Raw genomic sequence first — 22,820 nt, forward strand, 5'->3', positions numbered from 1 at the left:
GAGTGTTGTTAGTATAGAAGTTGAAGTTCAGGGGCCATATAGCAGAGACTGCAAATACAATTCAAAAGATAATTACAATGCTGAAATGAACTTTGACATGTAAAGATAAGGATGTCATTTTGCCTCTTTACAAGGCCTTAAAATAAAACCTCACTTGGACTATTGTGCATAAGTCTGGCCTCCTGGTTTCAATTGTAATTCTTATACAGTAGAGAGAGTGCAAAGAAGAGTGTTAAAAATGTTATCGGGATTGTGGAATACTGATTATGAAGACGGATTGAGAATTTGTAGAGTGCAGACACTAGCAAACAAGAGAAAGAGGGGTGATATGATTGAGACTTACAAATCCTGAAAAGTTCATACAGGATTTCAATATATGATAGAATTTTTTTATTTTATGGAGGGTGGGGAAAGGACAAAAGGGCATCCTTGGAAGCTGAGAATAATTGCCAGTAAGAAGGGGGTGAAATTTAGATTTTTCTCTATTGAATCCATTTCCAGTGGAAATGGATTGCCACTGGATGTTGTGTGTGCAAGTGGTGTGAATGAATTCAAGAACACGTATGACAGCTGGTACATGTGGCCTCCCTTGATGAATCCCTAACTCCCTGGAGTTCTCTTAACACGTTCATTGCCAAGCTGAAAATTGGAATTTCGTGGGGTGGCCAAATTTTTTTTACTTGATAGCGACGTCCATGTGATAACGCGTGAGTGGCCCAACGGTGAGAACTTGCATCACGCGACATCGCGTGATTGGCAATGAACGTGTTAATGATATAAAAAATATTTTACTGATATTCTGTTATTAAAGTGAAAAAGAGAAGCAGTTTGCTAGTGAGCAAGAGCAGTTATGTATGTTATGTGCTTAAAAATTTTCTATGCCAAAGCATACAAAATTACTGGTTAAGCACATATCCCAAAAAGTAATAACTAGGAAATATTAAACATAAGAACCATTCCCAGTCTGATTTTAGTAGAAAAAATTACAATCTATGTGTAGCATTTTGGTTTGCTGCTACAATACACGTTTGGTTTTAGCTATATGTTTTTCCACTCCTGATTTGTGTTTTCCTTTGTTCTTTATGTCCTTGTTTGGACTGGCATATTTTTTCCAACCTGCCTGCCCTATGTAGTCAAACCACACAAGTACAGCTGATCTTGTAGATATCAGGATTATTAAAATGTTGATGGGGAGGTTTTGGCAGTTTCAAGAGATTAGAGATCTTGTTGAGGGGTAGAAAGCGACCTTTATATTTTATTGACACCTATGACTGATTGCACAGAAGAGAGAATCACTGTTCTTCTGAACTCGTTTTTCCTGTTAATTTGACTTCCTAAGAGAGTGATGTGATTTGATGTATACCAAAGTGAGACACTTTGGCATACTGTTTCTAGATACAGTTGTCCTATGATTTCCTTCCAGCAGTCTTTCCTTCACTGTTTACCATAAGCCTATACACACACACTGGCCAATATATACAGGGTGTTCGGGATAAATTTGACAGTTTCGTAAGGAAAAAGAAAATCTTCTTTGTATCTATTAAATTTAATGAATTGACAAAAAAACATTACAGGCAGAGTTAATTACAATACTATCAACAAGATTTACTCAAAATAACCACCATTAGCATCGATCACAGCTTCAATTCTGCTTCGGAACCTCGAACAAGCTGATGCTACAGTCTCCCTGGGAAGGGCCGCAAAAACTGTTTTAATTTTATCCATTAACTGGGCTTTTGTATTACTGGAAGTGCGATTGGTGTCTTTTTCAACTGCGCCCCATACAAAATAATCCATGGGGTTAAGGTCTGGGGAGTTTGGAGGCCAAACATTTGGACTGGTGAAGTCGTAGAAAATTTCAGACAACCATTTTTGACTTTTCCCAGAGGTGTGGCAAGGGGCCGAATCCTGCTGCCATACATACGGCCTACCATTGGCTACCCTTGTTATCCAGGGCTTGACTACAGTTAGCAACTCCACGAACAAAGCCCGAATTCCAATGCCAGGGTTCTTCAACACCTGTTCCTGCAGATTTGCGAGGAATTCTGCTGTACGAACGCAATCAGATCGTCTGCTAGGGATCTTTCTTCTTGCTACATCCTCGTAGTCACCATTGCAAGTCTCTAGTTCATGCCTGATTGTTTTTACTGTATTCAGGGAGCATTGGGCAGCAGTCGTAATATCCTTATTTTGATGGCGGGCACGAATCATCATGATACAAGTTATTCTCTTCCATGATTCAGGTGGGTTCCAGCTATCCATCCTTTCTGACATCTTGTATATGAATGAAGAAGGGTCCAAACTTTTAAATGAAGAGAAGTGTGTGTTAATACATGTAACTTACGGAAAAATATAATTAATTATAAATATGTCAAATTTATCCCGAACACCCTGTATACATAAACTCTTACCACCACCCAATACAAAAACTAGATATCATTAAAAAACTAAAATAAATAAATAAAAAAAAAAAAGCAGGGCTTTGAATATTTGAACAAGCACTTAAACATGAATTAAAAGTTATCAGCAATAACTTCCTGAAAAATGGCTACAGCAAAAATATACTAGATTACAATAAAACTGCAGCCATTCCATACATAAGGAATATCAGATAAAACAAAAAGAATACTACAGAAATACAACCTTAATGCCACCTTTAAACCTGTTGCAAAATTAAAGAACTTATTCGACTCGTCCAAGGATCAACTTCCTCCATTGACTCACCCTGGAGTATACTGTATTCACTGCACATGTAATTTGCTTTATATATATATAGGCGAAACAAGATGTACAATTCCTATCTGAAAAAAGGAACATTAATGGCACATTAAATTTAATAACTATGGTAAATTTGTCCTTTCTGATCATGTCCTGAGTACTCTACATAGAACTGACTGGAAAGGCACCTGTTGTTTACACTAAAATGTGGTATGAGCATAAATTTCAGGAGGCCTGTGAACTTCCTAACAACCACCGTAATTTTAACCATGGTGGTCTAAAAATCCCAATATGGATGGCACATATTCTATCTACATAACCTTTTGGTCTAAGAGTTAATTATAATTAGGACTAAGTAATCTAGGATCTTAACTTTAATATAACAACAGGCTAAATTATGGTTTAGGCCACCACTTTTGCTGTATTAAAACTATATGAATTTGTTTTCTGATGATGTTATTAATAGAATGTAGCTTTGATGTTTAAATTTTTTTTTAATTTGCACTAGAGGTCAGGCCAGTAGAATAATGATTGATCAAATCATTGTCACTTATTACATTTCAAACATTGTTTGAAATGTAATAAGTGACAATGACAATATATATGTGTATGTCTATATCCAGATGATGACCTTAATATGAAGGTTGAAACATTTGGAAATTAAAGTAATTATTCCTAACCCAGTTATAATCTCCATAATTTTACTGAAATGAATGCAGATTACCATGCAACACTAAAGGAAAGGACTTCCTTCTGTTCAAAATATTCTTGGCATTTGAAGAAATCTATGGTGTCCAGTGGAAACAGATCTTGTAGTAGATGTAAGGTTTCTATTCTTAGAATGTTGGTGAGCAGATTAACAATGCTCAGGCTTACGAGCAGATCAGTAGGTTCTATTCTGGCGTTTTCAGTGCGTTCTGCGAAATATATCGCATTCTTTATAAGAGCTTGTTTTGACAATATAGAACTTACCAGGTTTGCCAAATATCTGGAAATAGGATTAATAGTAATAATAGAATTATAGCATGGCTTTATAACTTGACCTTTCTTCAAAGCTAGATTAAGCTTTCGTGAAGACAGTGGGATTATTGTTTAAAGCAATAAAGTTAGAGAATACCATGCATCAATCAATTAGAGATTCAGCTCTTTTTTTTTTTTAAATCTAATCATAATGAAAATGACCTGTTGGGTCATGATTTGTATTTGTATCATTCAGTAACATTTTCAGAAGCATTTTTTCAATGGTTCTACTGAATTTATTAAAAGCATGCAGAGCCAATCATTTTATTTTGTAATATTACTGTGGTTTCACTCAAATATGGAGGCTGTTTAGATGCAAAGATCTGATACATCTTAAGAACTTTGTTTTTGAAGGCTTTTTTCCCACACTGACCACGATATAAAAATTTTAGAATCTTACTTGGCAATACTGCAGATACCCATGCAAGGATGTTGAGTTCAGAATCAGATAATGTACATGAAGACTTTTAATGACCATTTTTTTTATGGGGTAATCTGTCATTAAGAATGTTTTTTTTTTCCAATGATTAGTTTTTTGTCATTTTTCTCCACTCTCTCTCTTTGCTGACTGAATATGTACTCCATTTTTTCATAGGCAAGTCTATCTAAATTTTTCCAAATATTCATTGGTAGGGAGGAAGATAATTCTTACCATCAATACCAAGAAAGCTAAAACCTCATAATTTATACATTTAGTAAAACAACTTGCATACAAAGGGAAATTCTTACAGCATGCTTAGTGAACTTCTGGCATAACCTTAAAAATCAAGTAATAACACCGTTATCATTGCATTTTAAAAGAAATGTTAATCTCTTATGACATTCTGCTTTTGTTTAATCCTTAGTTTTTTCAAATTTATTGACTTTTGACTCACTGATGAGTAGAATGAAAGGAAAAACAAATCGGAACTGGCAACAAACCAAAATGGTCCACATAGATTACTATTTTCTCAAGAGCATTCAAGGAATCAGCTAAAACGATCAAACATCCTCAACAGTGCAACTTAAAACATGGGATGATTCCATATAGAGTCTAGTCTTCTCTAATTCAACGTGACATGCATACAGTTACCAGTAGTTCACGGCAGACCATGAACCAACTTCATAGCCAATGCATGCTTTCTATTGTTATTCCTATTTTTTATTAAGTGTATTCGTGGATTTCTTCTGATAATGCAAAGCAATTTTCACAAAACTAGGGCAATGAATAATTATTCTATCCCATCTAGTTCCTTTATGTGGAATAATACTGGCAAAAACATTGATCAGCCTTCATATCAGGACATGAGCAAATCCAGATGTAACAGCTTCCTTTCACTCTCAAAGACTGAAATCTGAAGAGAGATGACCATGGAAAGAGTTCACAAGGTATTAAAAAATCAATATGAAGAGAAACTTTTTATTGTGTATTACTAGAAGCAAATAACTATGCAAGGGAGATTAGACAACTACTGAGTATTCTGCCCACTGAGATACTGAACTGTGCTGCTGTATGTCTGTTAGTGTTTTATGCTGGATTTTTTAATGTGGTTCCCACCTACAAAAAGGTCTAGAATTGATATGCAGTTATTTTGTGAGGTTTATACTGTATGTCATATATTTAGTCAATGTTGTATATTTCACTAATAAAATTTCATACTTTCATATATGGAACATGCATATAGTATTTAGTTTCTTGACGATGACAAGGCCTGTAAAGTAAAATACCACATTACAAATACACGTCCCTTTGTATAAATTATACTTATATTTCTAAGGCAAAGAGAACCGGGGGCTTTATTTTTCTTCAGACGCACTTGACTAACAGAGCAAATTAGAAGTTTTAGCAGTGATGGTTTGTAAAATAAATTGAAAATCACAGACCGAAATCTAACAGTTTTAATTCAATAAAAAAATAGCTAAAGCTGCAAAAAAAAAAAAAAGTAGGAGAGAGAGAACTATTTGGGATAAATAAAGATGTTTTAATTAAATATTTAATTTCAACTTCTAAGAAAAAAAATATTGCATATTTATTTGAATATAATTCACCCTCGTGAGTATCTCACACCCCTAATTTTACTTTACAAAAAAAAAAAAATTAAAAAGTTTTGCACATACCTCCCACACGAAATAAGTTTCAAACTTATTTCGTGTGGGAGGTATAATAATTAGGTAGCGATTGTTATTATGGAGTTTCAGATATTTTGGAACTCGGTTGAATAGAATCAGCATTTCCATTCAACATTCATCAGCTTGCCTTTGTTGAGTCGCGATCATTTGTTAATGTTGCACCAATCACATGCGAGATCTGTAGTAGCAATAGCAAATAGTAGATTCTTGGTAAGTCAGAGCCATTTTCAGTTTATTTTTAAATCATGGTGACCTTATGATTCCTATATGATAAAAGGACAGACAATAATGAAACTGTTTGGTGTTTAATTTAATTACAGAAGTATCGTCGTTAACACATTCATTGCCAATCACGCGATATCGCATGACCTCACCAAACGGCCGATCACGCGTTATCGCGTGGACATCGCTATCAAGTAAAAAACATTTGGCCACCACACGAAATTCCAATTTTCAGCTTGGCAATGAATATTTTAAAGATTCAAATGTGTTGTGTGACAAAGATGAGCGACCAATCGCGTAAATAACATTAATTAAAATTTAAATGCATTCCTTTTATAAATAATATGAGCAATTATAAATTATGAATACCGAGATTTTAATTATAAACGTTAATGTTTTCCTGAAAAACTTTAGTTTCCGAAAATCCTCACGCCACAGTTTTTTAACTTTAATTTTGGGGAAAAAAAGTGCAAGTTATATTTCAGTAAATACGGTAATCCTTTCCATTAACACGTTCACACCAGGCAGTGTCTGCACGTGCAGACACTGCCTGCAGGAACTTGCTTTATCACATGTATGTCATTTTTACATTGGGCAGGCATCTTTTTCATACAGTTTATATGGGCATACTAATTATATATTTGGTTTTATCCAAGTATAAACAAAGTTTGTGCCTAAAGTACTTTCAGGACTTGGGCAACTTGTGGTAAAGGTTGGCTATGCCACTAATTATATATTTTGTTTTATCCTTTATCCAAGTGAAAGCAAACAACTTTGTGCCTGAAGTACTTTCAGGACTGGGGCAAATATACAATTAGTAACATAGCCAAGTTAAAAAAATTTCCATAAACTTATCTCTAATCCAGAGAAATTTAATAGGGTATGACACCCTTTGACAACTCGTACAGGTAAATATGACTTCTCCATTACTTCCACCTTAGTATCATTTTTACATTGGGCAGGCATCTTTTTCATACAGTTTATATGGGCATACTAATTATATATTTGGTTTTATCCAAGTATAAACAAAGTTTGTGCCTAAAGTACTTTCAGGACTTGGGCAACTCGTGGTAAAGGTTGGCTATGCTACTAATTATATATTTTGTTTTATCCTTTATCCAAGTGAAAGCAAACAACTTTGCGCCTGACGTACTTTCAGGACTGGGGCAAATATACAATTAGTAACATAGCCAAGTTAAAAAAATTTCCATAAACTTATCTCTAATCCAGAGAAATTTAATAGGGTATGACACCCTTTGACAACTCATACAGGTAAATATGACTTCTCCATTACTTCCACCTTAGTATCACCACCTCTGGGTCTGGCTCCCACTGATGAGACCTCAATGAAAGTCTAAACTGGTCTGGGTAGTGACCCTTCCCTTAATGCATAGCATTATATTTGCATTATGGGATACTAAGGCAAGTGATGAGAACTTATACTACCTTTACGAGTTGCCCCAGTCCTGAAAGTACTCCAGGCGTAAACTTCGTTTGCTTACACTTGGATAAAGGATAAAACCAAATATATAATTAGTAGCAGAGCCAAGTGAAAACACTTCCATAAACTTATATGGGCATGTTAGTTGCAACTTTTTTGGTATAATTTTATTCATAAAATTAGCATTTGTGAACTGATTTCAAGTTATATCTCAAGTTTAATGTATGCATAAAGATCTTTATTTGCTTCATACAAATTGTTTGCTTTGTCCACATAACGACCACATTATTAACAGCTAATTGTCATCTATTTCCTGCAATGAAAATTCAGAGGATGTTCAAACAAATGTATTTAGTTAGATACTAATTTTGGTGCTACAATAAACTTGTTTTGCTTGCATATGTAGCATAATGTTTGTATGATGGGAGCTTTTTTCATTATGAAGTGTCATCCGAGTTTTCTCTAATTACACTAACTGCTGTTAAATCTAGCATTGTATTTAGTGATGCAATAAAACTACTTATTTTTCTTGCTTCTGCAGTATAATGTCTGTTGAGGATCCACAGGAATATTTTCATCTCCATCTTTTTGGAAAGAACAGACATTGCAGGTAAAAATGAATCTACTCCTGAATAAAAATGAATCCTACATATATTATAAGATGTGAACTGCATTTGTCGATCAACAAAATACTACCATATGCAAAACATTACTGATAGGACAGAAAAGCTCTTGACAAAAAATAAAAAAAAAAAAAACCTCATGTAATGAATGCAGGAGATTTATGAAAGGGCAGATAATTCTGATGACCAGAAATTATTTATATATTACTAAATAAAAAGTGTATACAGATCATCGGTGAATAAAAGAAAAATTCGTAGAAGACCAAGCAAGATATAAATAAAACAGAAATAAACACACATCTGTCTGTCTGTGATCACTGGGCATCTACAGATGCCGTATAGTCACTCCGCTGCTCGATGATGTTCCACACTAGGCCTCGCCATGTAGTCCTGTTGTTTGCCCTTCTGGCAGCCTCAACTCTCTGAAGATCAGTCACTCCACACACGCCATCCATCCATCTCATCGATGGTCTACCCCTGCCTCTTTTTCCAGGAACTTTACCTTCTATTACTGTTCTGAGAAGTCCTCCTTCCATCCTTTCTATGTGTCCAAAAATATTTTAATTTTCTTCTGTCAATATCCTTAAGGAGCCTTAAAGTTCTACTAATCTTTTCTAACACCCATTCATTTGTATGCCTTTCAGTGTATATCCTCAACAGCCTTCTGTAACACCACATCTCAAAAGCAGATACCGTTTCTTATCTGACTTCTTTAGGTTCCAAGTCTCACATCCATAAGTTGCTGTTGGAAAAACAACTGCATCCAAAATCCTCAACTTTGTTCCCATGGAGATAGATCCATCCTTCCAGATTTTAGACAGGTCTCTGTTGTTTTAGCCATTCCTAACCTTTTTCTGACATCTTCTGAACAGCAATTCTTCACATTAATAATGGATCCCAGGTACTCAAACTTGCTGACTTCCTCAATTCTTTCTCCATTAAGATACATTTGTTTCTCAAGAGCTTCTGTTTGTTTTTCCTTTGAGAACCATGATCTTTGTCTTGCTAGAATTGAGTTGAAGTCCTCTGTTATTACTGATCTTGTTAACTTTGTCAAGAATTAGTCCTAGTTCTTCCATGTCATTACAAAGGAGTACTGTATCATCAGCGTACCTCAGATTACCGATCAATCTACCTCCTATCGTAATTCCTGTCTTGAGCTCATCCAATGCTTCACGCATGATGTCCACTGCATATATACTAAACAAGTGAGGAGAAAATAAACATCCTTGCCTAACTCCTTTTCCAACTTGAAGCCAGTCAGTCAATCCAACATATGTTCTTACTGTGGCTTCTTGCTCCAAATACACCTAAGCAGAACAAATTGTACAAGATGATCTGCTGCTTCATCAACCCACACAAATTCCTACCACCTAGATAAATCACCCAATCAATATTAGTTCACTAATTAAGCCCTCCCTATAGTTATTTGCTTAACTATCAAATGTATACAGCCAATGGTGAATATTGGTTAGTTATTTATATTTTGCAAACAAATTCCATTCCTCTTAATTTTTTTTTGTTTTCAATGCTCATCATAAATGTAAATATGCATGTCTACAAGTTGTTTATAGGATTACATGTTATTTGTCTTCACACATCATCACAAATGTAAATTAATACTTCATTTCTCAGTAATGCAAGTATTTCTATTCACACCGTTCTTTCTCTCCTTTATATTTACCATTCCTGTACGCACCATTAATGATGGTTCACGTATTTACACCTTTTGCCAGTTCAAATATACCAACCAAGTAGAGTATCTTCCTTGTTTTCTAACATATCCTAAAACAAACATTTGTTTCAGGATATGTTAGAAATCCCCCCCCCCCCCACCGCATAGATTTCATTACAATTGAAGAACCCATCATATGTGGTGTGTCCACCAATATGCAAAATTGTGGCAGTGAAGTGTGTTCTCCCCCACCAGGAGTGGCAAGAGATTTTCAATTGTTCCAACATGAATATGTTAAAAAAAAATTGTGCAAGAAACTTTCATGACACCTTACACACAAAGTGGAAGGAAAATTTTTTTTTTTTTGCTGCACATAAATAATCAGTGATTAGTTGCTGCTTTAAGGTAACTTTTAAAATACCATTTTCAATGTTCACAATCATATTTAAATTATGTTTGATACAATCTTGATTTTCAAAGAATTTTCTCAAGATGTTAGCAGCATCTATAGCTATCGTTCATGGACAAGCTAAGTGCATAGCATCAATAATGTATTCTTTTAAATTCAGAAGTATTTTTCTGTAACATGTCTTGAATGCTTTGATGAGCAATGCAATTCTGTGGGTAGTTTTCAGTATTAAGACCACATTATGATGTAAATAAAGAGTTTAATAAAATTATGCAATTAAAATCCAACAAGTTTCAGCCTTATTGCTAAAATCTAAATTACCACACAGAAACATACCAAAATTGGAGTTAATAACCCTTAAAGAATTAAGACAAGATAAAAACACAGTGATAGTCAAGGCAGACAAAGGAAATAACAACAGTGGTTATGAATTCAGACGAACATGCAAGAAAAATTTACAAACCAAAATACACAAAAAGGATATTCTATTACGGCCACTTGCAGATGGGAGAGATTCTCCAACCTCAAACTTAGCAAAATATATCAAACCTGATATCACCACAGGACAAACAGAATCATTTGTAAAAAATACTTTACATTTTATTGAAAAGGTCAAGGATATAAATATAGAACCCTCAGACTTAGCAAGTTTAGATGTAGTCTCTTCAACCAATGGTACTCAGAAATGACACAATGGATCTACTTGGAAATCTTTTCCCATCAGACACTGCAGGATTATTCAAACACTGTATGGAAAACAGTTTTTTCCATATTTCAAGACAAATATTGGGAACAAAATGTATTTGCAATGGTTTTCCCCTTTTGAGTTAGTCAACCTGTTTATGGAAAATTTCGAAACAGATGCATTAAAAAACTTCATTAAAACTTTACAAGATAGGGCATACGATATATCAAGCACATCAATTAAAAGGAATACAGAACTGCACTACCTGAAATATAACCTCACACTCAATGGTTATGAACTGAACATGATGAGAAAAATTTTTAATACATCTCCTATTGCAGACTTACATCAAGCTGCCTTAGAATACATCTTAATACATCAAGAATGGCTGCATTGCCCTGCGAGTACAGTGTAAAAGTGGCTTCTTTACCTTTACAAAAAAATCTCAAGATTCCTACATCTATCAAAACCTCCACATCACCCCCATGAAAAAAACAGGCGTTTATGAGATTCATTCATTGGCTCTTGTTATGTAGGCCAGACAGGAAGGTCGAGAAAGAGATCGCATGCCTGAACACATAAAAGACACTGAAAAAAAAAAAAAACATAAATCAGGCTTGGCATTCCACAACTACTACATGCCATCAAGTACTTTGGCAACAAACAAATATGTCATATTGATCGTAACTGTTTTGCAAGAAAATTTAAAGCAGTCTGGCAAATGATTAGGATCTCTACACAATACAATAAAAAGCAAGGCTTAATTTTACATCAAGTATGGCTTTCATCAAAATTTAACTGCCACAGACCTAGGATATAACACGTGTGGCACCACAGAATGTGATAGCAACAACTAGCAATGTTTCAACATGCATACAGTAACGAATTTACCGTTTGTATTCTGGTTTATCAATTATATGTAACAGTTGTAAAGTTATCAACACATCTAATATATAATTAATTGTTAATAGGCTTGTGTTGTGTAAGCATTTTCTGTACCAGTATCCCTGATGATGTAAGCCTTATGAAACTTGGTGGGTTTGAATTGCTTATTTTTATTCAACTCTTAATTTACATCATAATATTATCTCAATACTGAAAATTATTCACAAAACTGCTAAACCACAGAAACTTACAATTGTCCACAAGGAGCAAAATTTTCTGTTCTTTCCTGATCATCTCATTCTCCAGCTCTGTCTGCTGTCATCCAAGTCCACTCTAGAACAGAGTTTTCAGATTATGTAAAAAAAAAAAAAACTAGCCTACAAATGGTGTTATTTTGTACTAAAAATTACAATATTTCATGGAAGTCACAAAAAAAAAAAAGCTTTTGCATTTGCCTTATACTTGGTCGGCAGTGTTTTAATGATCATGTTTGCAGCTAGCTAAATTGTAGTTCTTTATTTTGCTATTTTACCATCATTAAGTTCTCCAGAAAATACAATCATTCTGTTGGGAAGCATCTTGTAGAATAGTTTCATTGCACTGATCACACCAGACAATACAAATTCAATGCTCTCCTATGGGATGGGATGCAATAAATCATTGTGCGTACTTTCTATAGAAACCAAAATTATGTTACAGAGAAGATTTTTTTTTCTTCTGGTTATATAGTTCACCAATGGTTAAGAAAAACTGTATTGTTGTATTTTTAAATTTCTAAGGATGTAGAGATACACACTATGAAGGCATTTCATAAATATTAATTTTACATGAAAATTCTACTGAAAAAAAACTTGGTCATATCATGCGCGCACATGCACACATACTGCCAAATATGTAGAAATGTGCCTGCCTGAAGTTACAAAGTCAAGTGAGCTCCCACGAGATGCATGACACATGCAAAACATAGCTTGGAGCGGGGGTGTTAAACACCTCCTTCTTTGGAAAAAACTGTTTTTCAAGTATTCACAGTGTCAGAATCTATTGAGGCACTTTTGCCACACATCCTTTTTGAAAGCTAGTCCATGACAGGTTTTAAAGCACCCATCCAGACCAAGATAAAGCATAATTGTTTCAGTTGTGTTTTCCAAACTGCTATCCACAATCACATTCTTACTTCAAGCAAACTTCACTCAAGTCAGTAAGGCATTGTCAAGTACTAGACACTTTACTGGAATAGTCTGTTTTTGCTTAAGAAACAGTGGAGCACATTTAATTCTGACACTGTTATTGATAATCATTGAAAGATTACTATTTTAGAATGGTATATGCTTTTTTTATCCACACTTTAAACCTTGATAGCTTTCATGTCTCAACCTCCTTTAAAGCTTTTAGTTTCATTTCAGTGGTCAAAGATATTTATTAAGAGGATATGCCACATCTATAAAGCCCTAATGTAGAAATAATGTTGAACAGGATATAATTTTTGCATTTGTCACTGTGCTTTCATTCCAAAGCAAAACCAAAAGTGGTTATACATGCATATACACTGTAAAGAGAGATTTAACCCTCCCCCAACTATTGACAATCTAATAATTAAGGATAGCTGATTGAAACTAACATTACTATATTAATAAAAACAGACATATGATGGTGAGTGATCTGCTTTTGCAAATAAAATCCTTTGGCTGGTGTCAACCAGGTGTCCTTGATTACTGGTTTATCATTAGTTGGGTGGGGGAAGAGAGCTTCTCACTTTACAATACATGTGTTTATTATGTAGGTATCATACATATTGTATGTAGCATATAAATGCTCCTGGTTTATTCTAAAAGGAAATAACAGTGATAAAAACAATAATGAACACTATGCCCTAATTAACATTATTTCAGAAATTAATGCTGAAATCATTCAGTATTAAATTCATTTCAAGTTGTGATTAATTTAATTTGGAATAACAAATATAACTAGCAAGCAGCAGCTCTTTCTGTAACAGAAAATGATAGTCATTCTTGATGTAGTAAACAATGACTAATAGTTCTGCAATTTCTTTTATTGCACACATAAAAGATCAAGTGAAATTATAATGCTCCAGTCTGTATTTCAATAATTACTCTGAAACTCTTGGGAAGTTCTTTCTATTATTCAGAAAAAAAAAAAAAAAAAAATGTACAGCTTTAATTTTTTTTTTTTGTACTACGAAAACTCCTAGTTTCCTATACTGTGCCGATCACATGTACACGTTTACTGGAAATCAACTGAAAACAGACAACTGCCTATTTTGCTACATGCAGTATTTCAACTATACCATAATATAGCAAATCGGATTATTATTATTATTATTTTTTTTTTTTTTTTGTAGATGTACATAAACATGTCAGATACACAAAAGAAAAAGATAAAATTGCCGTGTTTACAAATAACTGTAGTATTAACCAGTACAGCACTAAAAGCTTCATCTGTTTTTAATAACTATAATGACAGTAGAGTGAAGTAAGTTTAGCCAACTGCCTATTTTGCAGCTATCTCAGTGTTCAATACACCATTGTTTCCAGTGAAAAGAAGACTTGTAAACCTGTCACATACTAAGAATAAAATTATTAAATTTAGCGATGGTGTATTTGAACACTGAGATAGCCACAAGTTAAACACACTTCACACTACTGTCATTATAGTTATTAAAAACAGAGATAAAAATCTTTGAATTTTATCTCCCATTATTAACAATAAAGCAATATTATCAAGTTTATAATTCACAGCAAAACACCAAAATACAGATGTAGCAAGTAATGACACTGTAAACAAACAGCCATGAAAACTATGCATTGGTTGATTCACAAAAGTGTTAAAACTGTTGCATGGGCAAATCATCATGAAATGAAGTGCAGTAAGGTTGAGTATTACTGTATACCAGACATTCCATCTATAAACTTATGCACACACATTGTATTTCAGTTAGTTTCTAATATCTGAAATCAAAAATATCTACTTCTATATTTAGTGACATGGAGAGTTTGACCTACCATCAATGCTTTCATATTTTGTAAATGGGTAATTAGGCATGAAAAAGGACCATATATTATACACAAAATCACGCACGTACACACATACTCTTTGGAGCACTTAAATGGGATAAATTTTGTTATGGTATAGTGAAAGTGAATTATTATTATTATAATATGATTTCCAAAAGGAATGGTATGTTTTGTTTTTAACACTTTCATTGGGAGCTAGAAGTGCCAAAAGCTACAATTATAATATAAAAATTGAGAAGTTAAATTTGATATATACTACCCATCATATAAAAACATTCTTAATGCAGTAAAGCATTGCATTTATATTGAGGAAACTAACAGTGTAAGTAATGTTCTGAAAACGAAATCTTAATTCGTTGTGTCTATGAGGGTTAAAAAATGCAGTCATGACTTCCCATCAAATAGGCAAACCAGTCAGAAGAATAATGTTCAATTAACATACATAATGCACTTGGCTCACACATTAACCTCAGTTGATTCTGCCATAATTCTAAATACAGTTCACCTTTGAATGCGGGGGTTAGGTGTACCCCCCTCCTCCGCATTGTTCGAAAATCTGTGTATAACTTTTGATTCCCGAAAAACTTAACTAATTGCCTACTGTTGACATGAAGCCTTACCGATAACATAAACAATCAATTAACAAATATTTTATACGGTATGTATGTGTGTATATACGTTGGTGGTCGGAAAAGTTCTCAGTCTTGACCATAAATGGCAACACTATTGGCAAGATTTTTTTTTTAAGTTGGTATTTCTGTCTAAAGCATCCGTGTGAAATTGAAAGTGATTCTACAAGTAGTTTTTTTTTATATAAATGTATTAGTCTTATACAGCTGTCGGAAGCCAAAGTGTTGTCTGTATCCCTTAAAATTGAGTATCGTGCGGTTATAAAATTCTATGTAAAAGATGGTTTAATGCCAAAAGAATTCATTTGAAGTTCATAAAAGTTCATGGGCCTCCTTCGTTTTTGACAATTAAGAAATGGGCTGCTGAGTTTAAACACGGCCGTCCCAGCCTTGAAGATGATCTACGTGAAGGACGTCCAAAAAGTGTAACAACACCAGAAATCATTGATCAGTGCACAATATGGTATTGGATGACTGGCGAATCGAAGTACGTGAAATTGCAGAGACTATAGTCGTTTCAAAAGAACATGTAGGATATATTTTGCACGAAGAATTGCAAATGAAAAAGCTTTGTGCAATATGGATGCTGCGCTTGCTCACAGCAGATCAAAAATGCTCTCACATGAAAATATCTAAACAGTGCTTGGAGCATTTGATTTTGTGCATCGATTTATTACTATGGATGAGATTTGGATTCACCAGTACACACCAGAATTCAAACTAGACAGAAGCCGGTTGTTCAGCGCCAAAGAAGACAAGGTCATGGCAGCAGTGTTTTGGGATGTTTAAAGGCATTTTGTTTATTAATTATCTTGAACATGGTAAACAAATAACCAGGGAATATTATTCCGATCTTTTAACCAGACAAGACGAAAAAATTCGTGAGAAAAGACCCGGTTTGCAGAAGAAAAAATCATCTTTCATCAATAAAATGCACCTGCCCACAAAGGTGTTTTGGCAATGGGAAAATTAAGGGATCTGCACTATGAATTGTTGGAACATCCACCCTATTCCCCAGATTTGGCTCTCTCTGACTTCTATCTCTTCCCAAAACTAAAAGTCTTCCTTGCTGTTCAGTGCTTTTCTTCAAATCAAGAGCAGTTGCAGAGGAGTATTTTGCAGATCTAACTGAGAACCACTACAAGGACGAGATAATGGTGCTGGATCATCACTGGAATAAATGTACAGCAATCCCTCGATTAATGTGTTCTTTAAAGCAGGCGCATTAATCGAAAATGAGAAAAAGTATAATCCGTTCCACACTTTGAATAGTCGATTCATGCTGAAAGGGAGAAAGAAATGAAGGACGTACGAATTGGTCACCAACACGCGAAATCACATACTTTATAGATAAAATTTCCCAACTGTTATACAAGCAAAATAGCTACCACTTTAAAAACTACAATGATCATAAAAGAAGTTAATTTTCCGACATGTAATAATAAACAACTCATCCCAGAAGACAGATTGATTACCCAATTATCGGAATGGATTCTCCTTTTTATGACATGCGCAGAAGTGTCTCGAATCTGTGAGTACTATAGCAGACGACATAATTTTTGGAGTAAAAATTTGGAACATAGTATACATAGTGTACATGGAAGTAGTGTAGTATGCCATTAAAAATAACTTTGTAAAATGTTTTAAATCGGTAACTAAATTATTTCATTCTGGCGAGTGATTTTTTTAAAAATAGTTAGCCATAAAAATGTATAGATGGAAAATTTTTAAATTCTGTAACATTTATTTTTAAGATGTATATAGGCACACTAATCAAGGAATTACTGTATTAGTCTTAAGTGACATTATGCTGAAAACTAAAAATAATTTTGAAATTATACATTCGTTTTTTCATTGTTAGGACGAGATCTTATCAGACCACCCACGTATATTTAACTATATTCTTACAATAAAGTAAACTAAAGAAAAAAATATTATTAAAGAAAATCATAAGGAAGCAAAAATACACAGTACTGTATTACATTGTATTTATCAATACTGTAGGTTTACATAGTCTGTTTACAAGATGAATCGTTCTGTCAGTACTTACATCAATACAGTAATCCTTCGATTACTGCGTCGTTTTTTTTCGATACCCAAATTCGATTAGTGCGCCTATATACATCTTAAAAATAAATGTTAAAACATTTTACAAAGTTATTTTTAATGGCATACCACACTACGTTCCAAATTTTTACCCCCAAAATTTATGTCGTCTGCTAAAGTACTAAAGTGATATTTTTACTGCCAAATACAACTTCTCATACAACCTATGGACCAGGGGATTATTGCAACCTTTAAGGCATACTATCTGAGAAGAACATTTAAACAGGCAATAGAAGCAACACCTAGTGAGAATTCTAGAAGAAATTTAATGTTAAATCTGCTATTGAAAATATTCATCAATCTTGGAATGAAATTACTGCTAGCAATATGCAAGCCATTTGGAAGCACATTCTTCCACATTGTGCAAAAGATTTTGGAAGCTTTTCAAATGAAATGGATAATGTTTTTGAGGAAATTGCCAATATCGAGCGTCAACTGGATTTTGATGAGATTGACAATGATAACGTCCAAGTTAATTAAATCTCATCCTAAAGAATTGAGTGATTGCGACCTGTTAAATTTAGATGCACAGCAGGAAGATCCTGAAGAATATGAAGAAAATTTAACCACTGATAGTCAGCCAAAAGAGATTTCACAGAAACAATTTGAAAATATTTTTTGTACAATCGAAGTTTTTAAGTATAGTTCGCCCACCATTTGTAGGTCTCTCCTTGGCATTTTGCCAAGAATAGTCGATTCATGCTGAAGGGGAGAAAGAAATGAAGGATGTATGAATTGTTCGCCAACATGCGAAATCACGTGCTTTCTTGTCTGTTGCTGTACTAGCTTGATTTATGTTGTCGCTTTTTTTGCATTTTTTTTTATTATTAATTTGTATGATGGATCCAGTACAGTCAACAAGTTCTGTTGTTAAACGTTTCAGTAGCTCTTGCAAAAGAATATTGAATAATGTGCTGACATTCTGCGAAAAACAATCATCAGAAGGCTGTCTCCTTGTTTCCCTTTCTCAAGTCATAAAACATGCAAGTGCAACTGCGGGCTTATCGGGGTCGACATTTAAAAGAATTTGTAGGGAATCAAAAGGTGATGGTAAGCCAAAATTTAAATCTCCTAAAAAAAAAGTGCCAGAGAAAGAAAACCATCGAAACTGTAGCTTTGAATGATTTTGATGTAGACGTTATAAGAAGAACTATTAACGAATTTTACATGGTTGAGAAAAGAGTGCCAACTGTTCCGAAATTGATTCCTGTGCTTAAAGAAAAAATTAATTTTCCTTGGAAAAGAGAAACTATAAGGAAAATACTTCATGAAATCGGATTGTGTTTTAAAAAGTCCCAGAATAAAAGGAAACTTATCATGGAGCGAAGTGGCATTGTGTTATCTAGAACGCAGTATTTGAGAGCAATAAAATGTTTCAGGGAGGAGAAAAGATCGACTGTGTATCTAGATGAAACTTGGATTGATAGTAATTTAAGTTATGGAAAATGTTGGCAGTCTAAAGAAGAATATGGAGTGCTACAAACCGGAAATGCCTTGCGATGCATAATAATTTTGTGCGGAGAAATGGGTTTTTTACCGAATTCAAACTTACTATACAAAGCCAATTCAACTACTGGAGATTACCACGGGCAAATGAATTCTTCGATCTTCGAAAAGTGGGCAGAAGAAAAACTGATTCTAAACCGTCCTAAAAATGCTGTTGTTATAATTGATATCACTCTATTCGATTAAACAAAGTTCCAAATTGGACTAATAAGAAGCAAGTTCTTATGGATTGGCTCTCTACAAATAACATTTCTCATTCCCCAGATATGCGAAAAATTGAATTGCTTAATTTGGTCAAAAGAAACTCGCCCACAATTAAACTATTTAAATTTGACAAGATGCTCAAAGAGCATGGATTTCTAGCTTTGAGGCAACCACCATATCATTGCGATATTAATGCTATTGAGTATGTCTGGGCAGAAGTGAAAAGTTTCATTCGTCATCGCAACGTAACTGGAGATATTAACATGTCAAAACTTTTTAAGCTTTCAGAACAGGCGATTGAAAGTATTACAGTTCAAAACTGGGGAAAATATTGCTCTCATGCCACCTCATCGGAAAATATGTATTGGGACAGAGACGGAATTATCGAAGAATTATGCAAACCTTTGGTGATCAGTTTAAGTGAAAGTGATGCCGATTCGGACACCGATTCAGATGGACTCTGAAGATTAAAAGGATTTGATAATGGTATTTTTTTCCAACATTTTTTTTTGCATGGGTTTGTTAAAAGAGTCACAACAAGACATAAATAATTAATTGGTTTAGGACATTAAAGTGTCTCAGTTCTTTCAACTGTAAGTTTAGATTTCTGTATAATTATTTTTATTTTATAGAAAACTTTCTTAAAAATAAACTTAGTTAAATTTTTGTTTTATGCTATATCTTTTTAAATTGTGTTAATACTCTACATACATTTTTCCAACTGTTATACAAAATAGTTACACTTTAAAAACAGCAATGTTCGTAAAAGAAAAGCTAAATTTTCCGACCTGTAATAATAAACAAATTCATCCCAGAAGACTCATTGATTACCCTATTATCGGAATGGATTCTCCTTTTTCTGACATGTGCAGATATGTCGAGGGATCTCTAATCGGTGGGCAAACTATTGCAATGCTTAGAGGCTGACCCTGATGAAGAGAGAAGCAGTAAATTTTGCAGAAGAGGCAATAGGGCCATACCGTTGGTTGTATGAAAAAAAAGAAACAAAATGCCTGCCAAACTATGTTAGCTCAATTCTTTGTTAAGTAGAATAATAAAATTTATATTCTGCATATGTTTTATTGTCTTCCAGCTTCGTGGTTTTCCTTTAACTAGGCCCTGAGACATACCTTAATTCTTTTATAAAAAAATTAAGGTTCAAAAAAGAAATTTGAGGAACGAATTATACTTTTCCCCCCATAGGTTATTATATTCGATGAGTGCGCCTGTTTTAAAGAACGCATTAGACACATTAATCGAGGGATTGCTGTATTGTCTTATATGATACAAAATACTACATGTTATATGTATTAATAACACTAGACATCTAAAATGAAAAGAACGTAAAGAAATTATTCATATTTATTTACAGGTATGATGATTCATGCATTGATAATAAAGAACAGCAACAAGATTGCTTTATGGTAGCCTAGTGCAATTGATGACTGCTTTGCAGTAGCCTAGCCTATACACTAATAAATGCTACTTTTAACTAATTAATAGCAGTTAATTTTATGTGTTATGATTTAATACTGTTTCTTTACATTTCTCACGACTGAGAATGGTGCCATATACAGTCTAAGTGTTTGTGTGCAATTTAACTTTTTATAATAGATTTGTGTATATTTTATGGTAGAAAATGATAAAATAGATTAGTATCTACATATATTTTATGCATTCATGACATACCTAATTTTTTCGATATTTCTCATCTATGCAGTTCGTCTTTTGAGATGTGGTGTTACAGAATGCTGTTGAGGATATCATACACTGAAAGGCGTACAAATGAATGGGTGTTAGAAAAGATTAGTAGAACTTTAAGGATATTGACAGAAGAAAGTTAAAATATTTTGGACACATTGAAAGGATGGAAGGAAGGACTTCTCAGAACAGTAATAGAAGGTCAAGTTCCTGGAAAAAGAGGCAGGGGGGTAGACCATCAATGAGATGGATAGATGGCGTGTGTGGAGTGACCGATCTTCAGAGTTGAGACTGCCAGAAGGGCAAACAACAGGACTACATGGCGAGGCCTAGTGTGGAACATCATCGAGCATCGGAGTGACCATATGGCATCTGCAGATGCCCAGTGAACACAGACAGACAGACATGCAGTTCGTCTGAGAGTTTTTTCAAATCGCCGCAAATCTCCAAAAAATTTTCCAATATATTTGTTCAAAAAAAAAAAAAAAAAAAAAAGTGCATAAATGTCCCCACGCAGTTCAAACCAGTGTTCTTCAAAGGTCAACTGTAATGTAATCCAATAATCCAACCCAATGTTAACAACTTTGTATTCCTTGACTGCTACATATAGGATTGATACTGACCTATACCAATAAGGTCCTAATAGACTGACTTGCTTTCCCAAGAGAGGCAAGTTCCAAATATTATGTAACCAAGCTGAGATATAAAAGAGAATGAATTCTCTCTCCCCGACTTCAATAATTAAATGAAGTGCACACTATAAAAGCCAAACAAGTTTTATGTTTCTTATCAATGAGTCAAATTCAGATCATTTTCTATAATTTGTGAGATGCAAAACTATTTTTGATGTACAAATGAATGTGAAGGAGACAGAAATTTCACATGGTAATAACAGAAAACACAACCTAAGTCATCCATACATGATTTCAAAAAAAAAATGTGTGCAGTAATACTCTTTTGTAACAGCAGGCTAGAAGTTCATTCTACTCTTTGGCACTTTTCTGGCAGAATTAAATGAATGTCATTGGTGTAAGTTAGAACTATTTTACTGTGGTATAGTATATGACAATAAACATTTTCACTGTTATAAAAGCAATGGTATTCAAATTTTTTTGCATATTATTTCATATTTGATTCGTTGTGCAACTATTACTGTTTTCAGATAAATGATACAATACTGTATTTTCAGTTCAGTGAGCAGATATTTACGGCGTTTTAAACTATTTCATCAAGACGTGGAATCAATTAGTTTGCAATATTTCTTTCTTGGTCATACCTAATAATAACTAAGTTATTATTAGGTACGTTTGAAATTGACCCAAAAGTGGGCTTCAAATTCATTTTTTAAGTTAACCATTTGTCAGGACAACATACTGTAAAATAAGTACAATATACTTGTATATATAAATGAAGCAAACTAAGGTAGTGGATAACTAAAGTTATGGATCTGAGAGCTGGGTCAGAAGTAAAACACTTGACCAAAGACTAGAGACCACAGATATGAGAGTCCTGAGAAAGATTATAGGCATGAACAGATGGCATCAATGGCAATATCATATTAAAAACGAGGATATTAGGAAAGAACTTGACATTGTCAGCATCCAGGAATGTGTTAGCAGAGCTAATTTCAGTGGTATGGTCACTTAAACAGAATGGGCGAGGAAAGATTAGCAAAACAAGTGTTCTCTGCCAGGTTGGCAGCAAAACGACCCAGAGGAAGACCAAGATATAGGTGGATTGATACGGTACAAAGTGCTTTAGACGATAGAAATATAAGATCTGATAATGTTGGAGTCTTGACAAGTAACAGACTGATTTGGAGGAAAATTGTAGACAGGAAATTAATAATGATGTA

At 34.0% G+C, this 22,820-nt stretch overlaps 1 protein-coding gene across 5 annotated transcripts in view; it reads right to left on the reverse strand.

Annotated features, from left to right (window-relative positions):
- The window catches only part of DCP1 (decapping mRNA 1), a 174,653-nt gene that overhangs the window by 111,629 nt on the left and 40,204 nt on the right, over positions 1 to 22,820 (reverse strand). For 2 of the 5 annotated variants that reach the window (XM_090410685.1, XM_090410681.1), the window contains exon 2: positions 12,039 to 12,120. The exons of the other annotated variants lie outside the window; for them this stretch is intronic. In XM_090410685.1, coding sequence (XP_090266811.1) covers positions 12,039 to 12,081 — 43 coding nt within the window. In that variant the 5' untranslated portion in view covers positions 12,082 to 12,120. The remainder of the gene's footprint in view (positions 1 to 12,038; positions 12,121 to 22,820) is intronic. 5 annotated transcript variants of the gene reach the window in all.

The sequence above is a fragment of the Typopeltis vanoorti genome, chromosome 2, assembly GCF_054136105.1.
Source record: "Typopeltis vanoorti isolate ZY-2024b chromosome 2, IOZ_Tvanoo_1.0, whole genome shotgun sequence".
NCBI classification, from domain to species: Eukaryota; Metazoa; Arthropoda; class Arachnida; order Uropygi; family Thelyphonidae; genus Typopeltis; species Typopeltis vanoorti.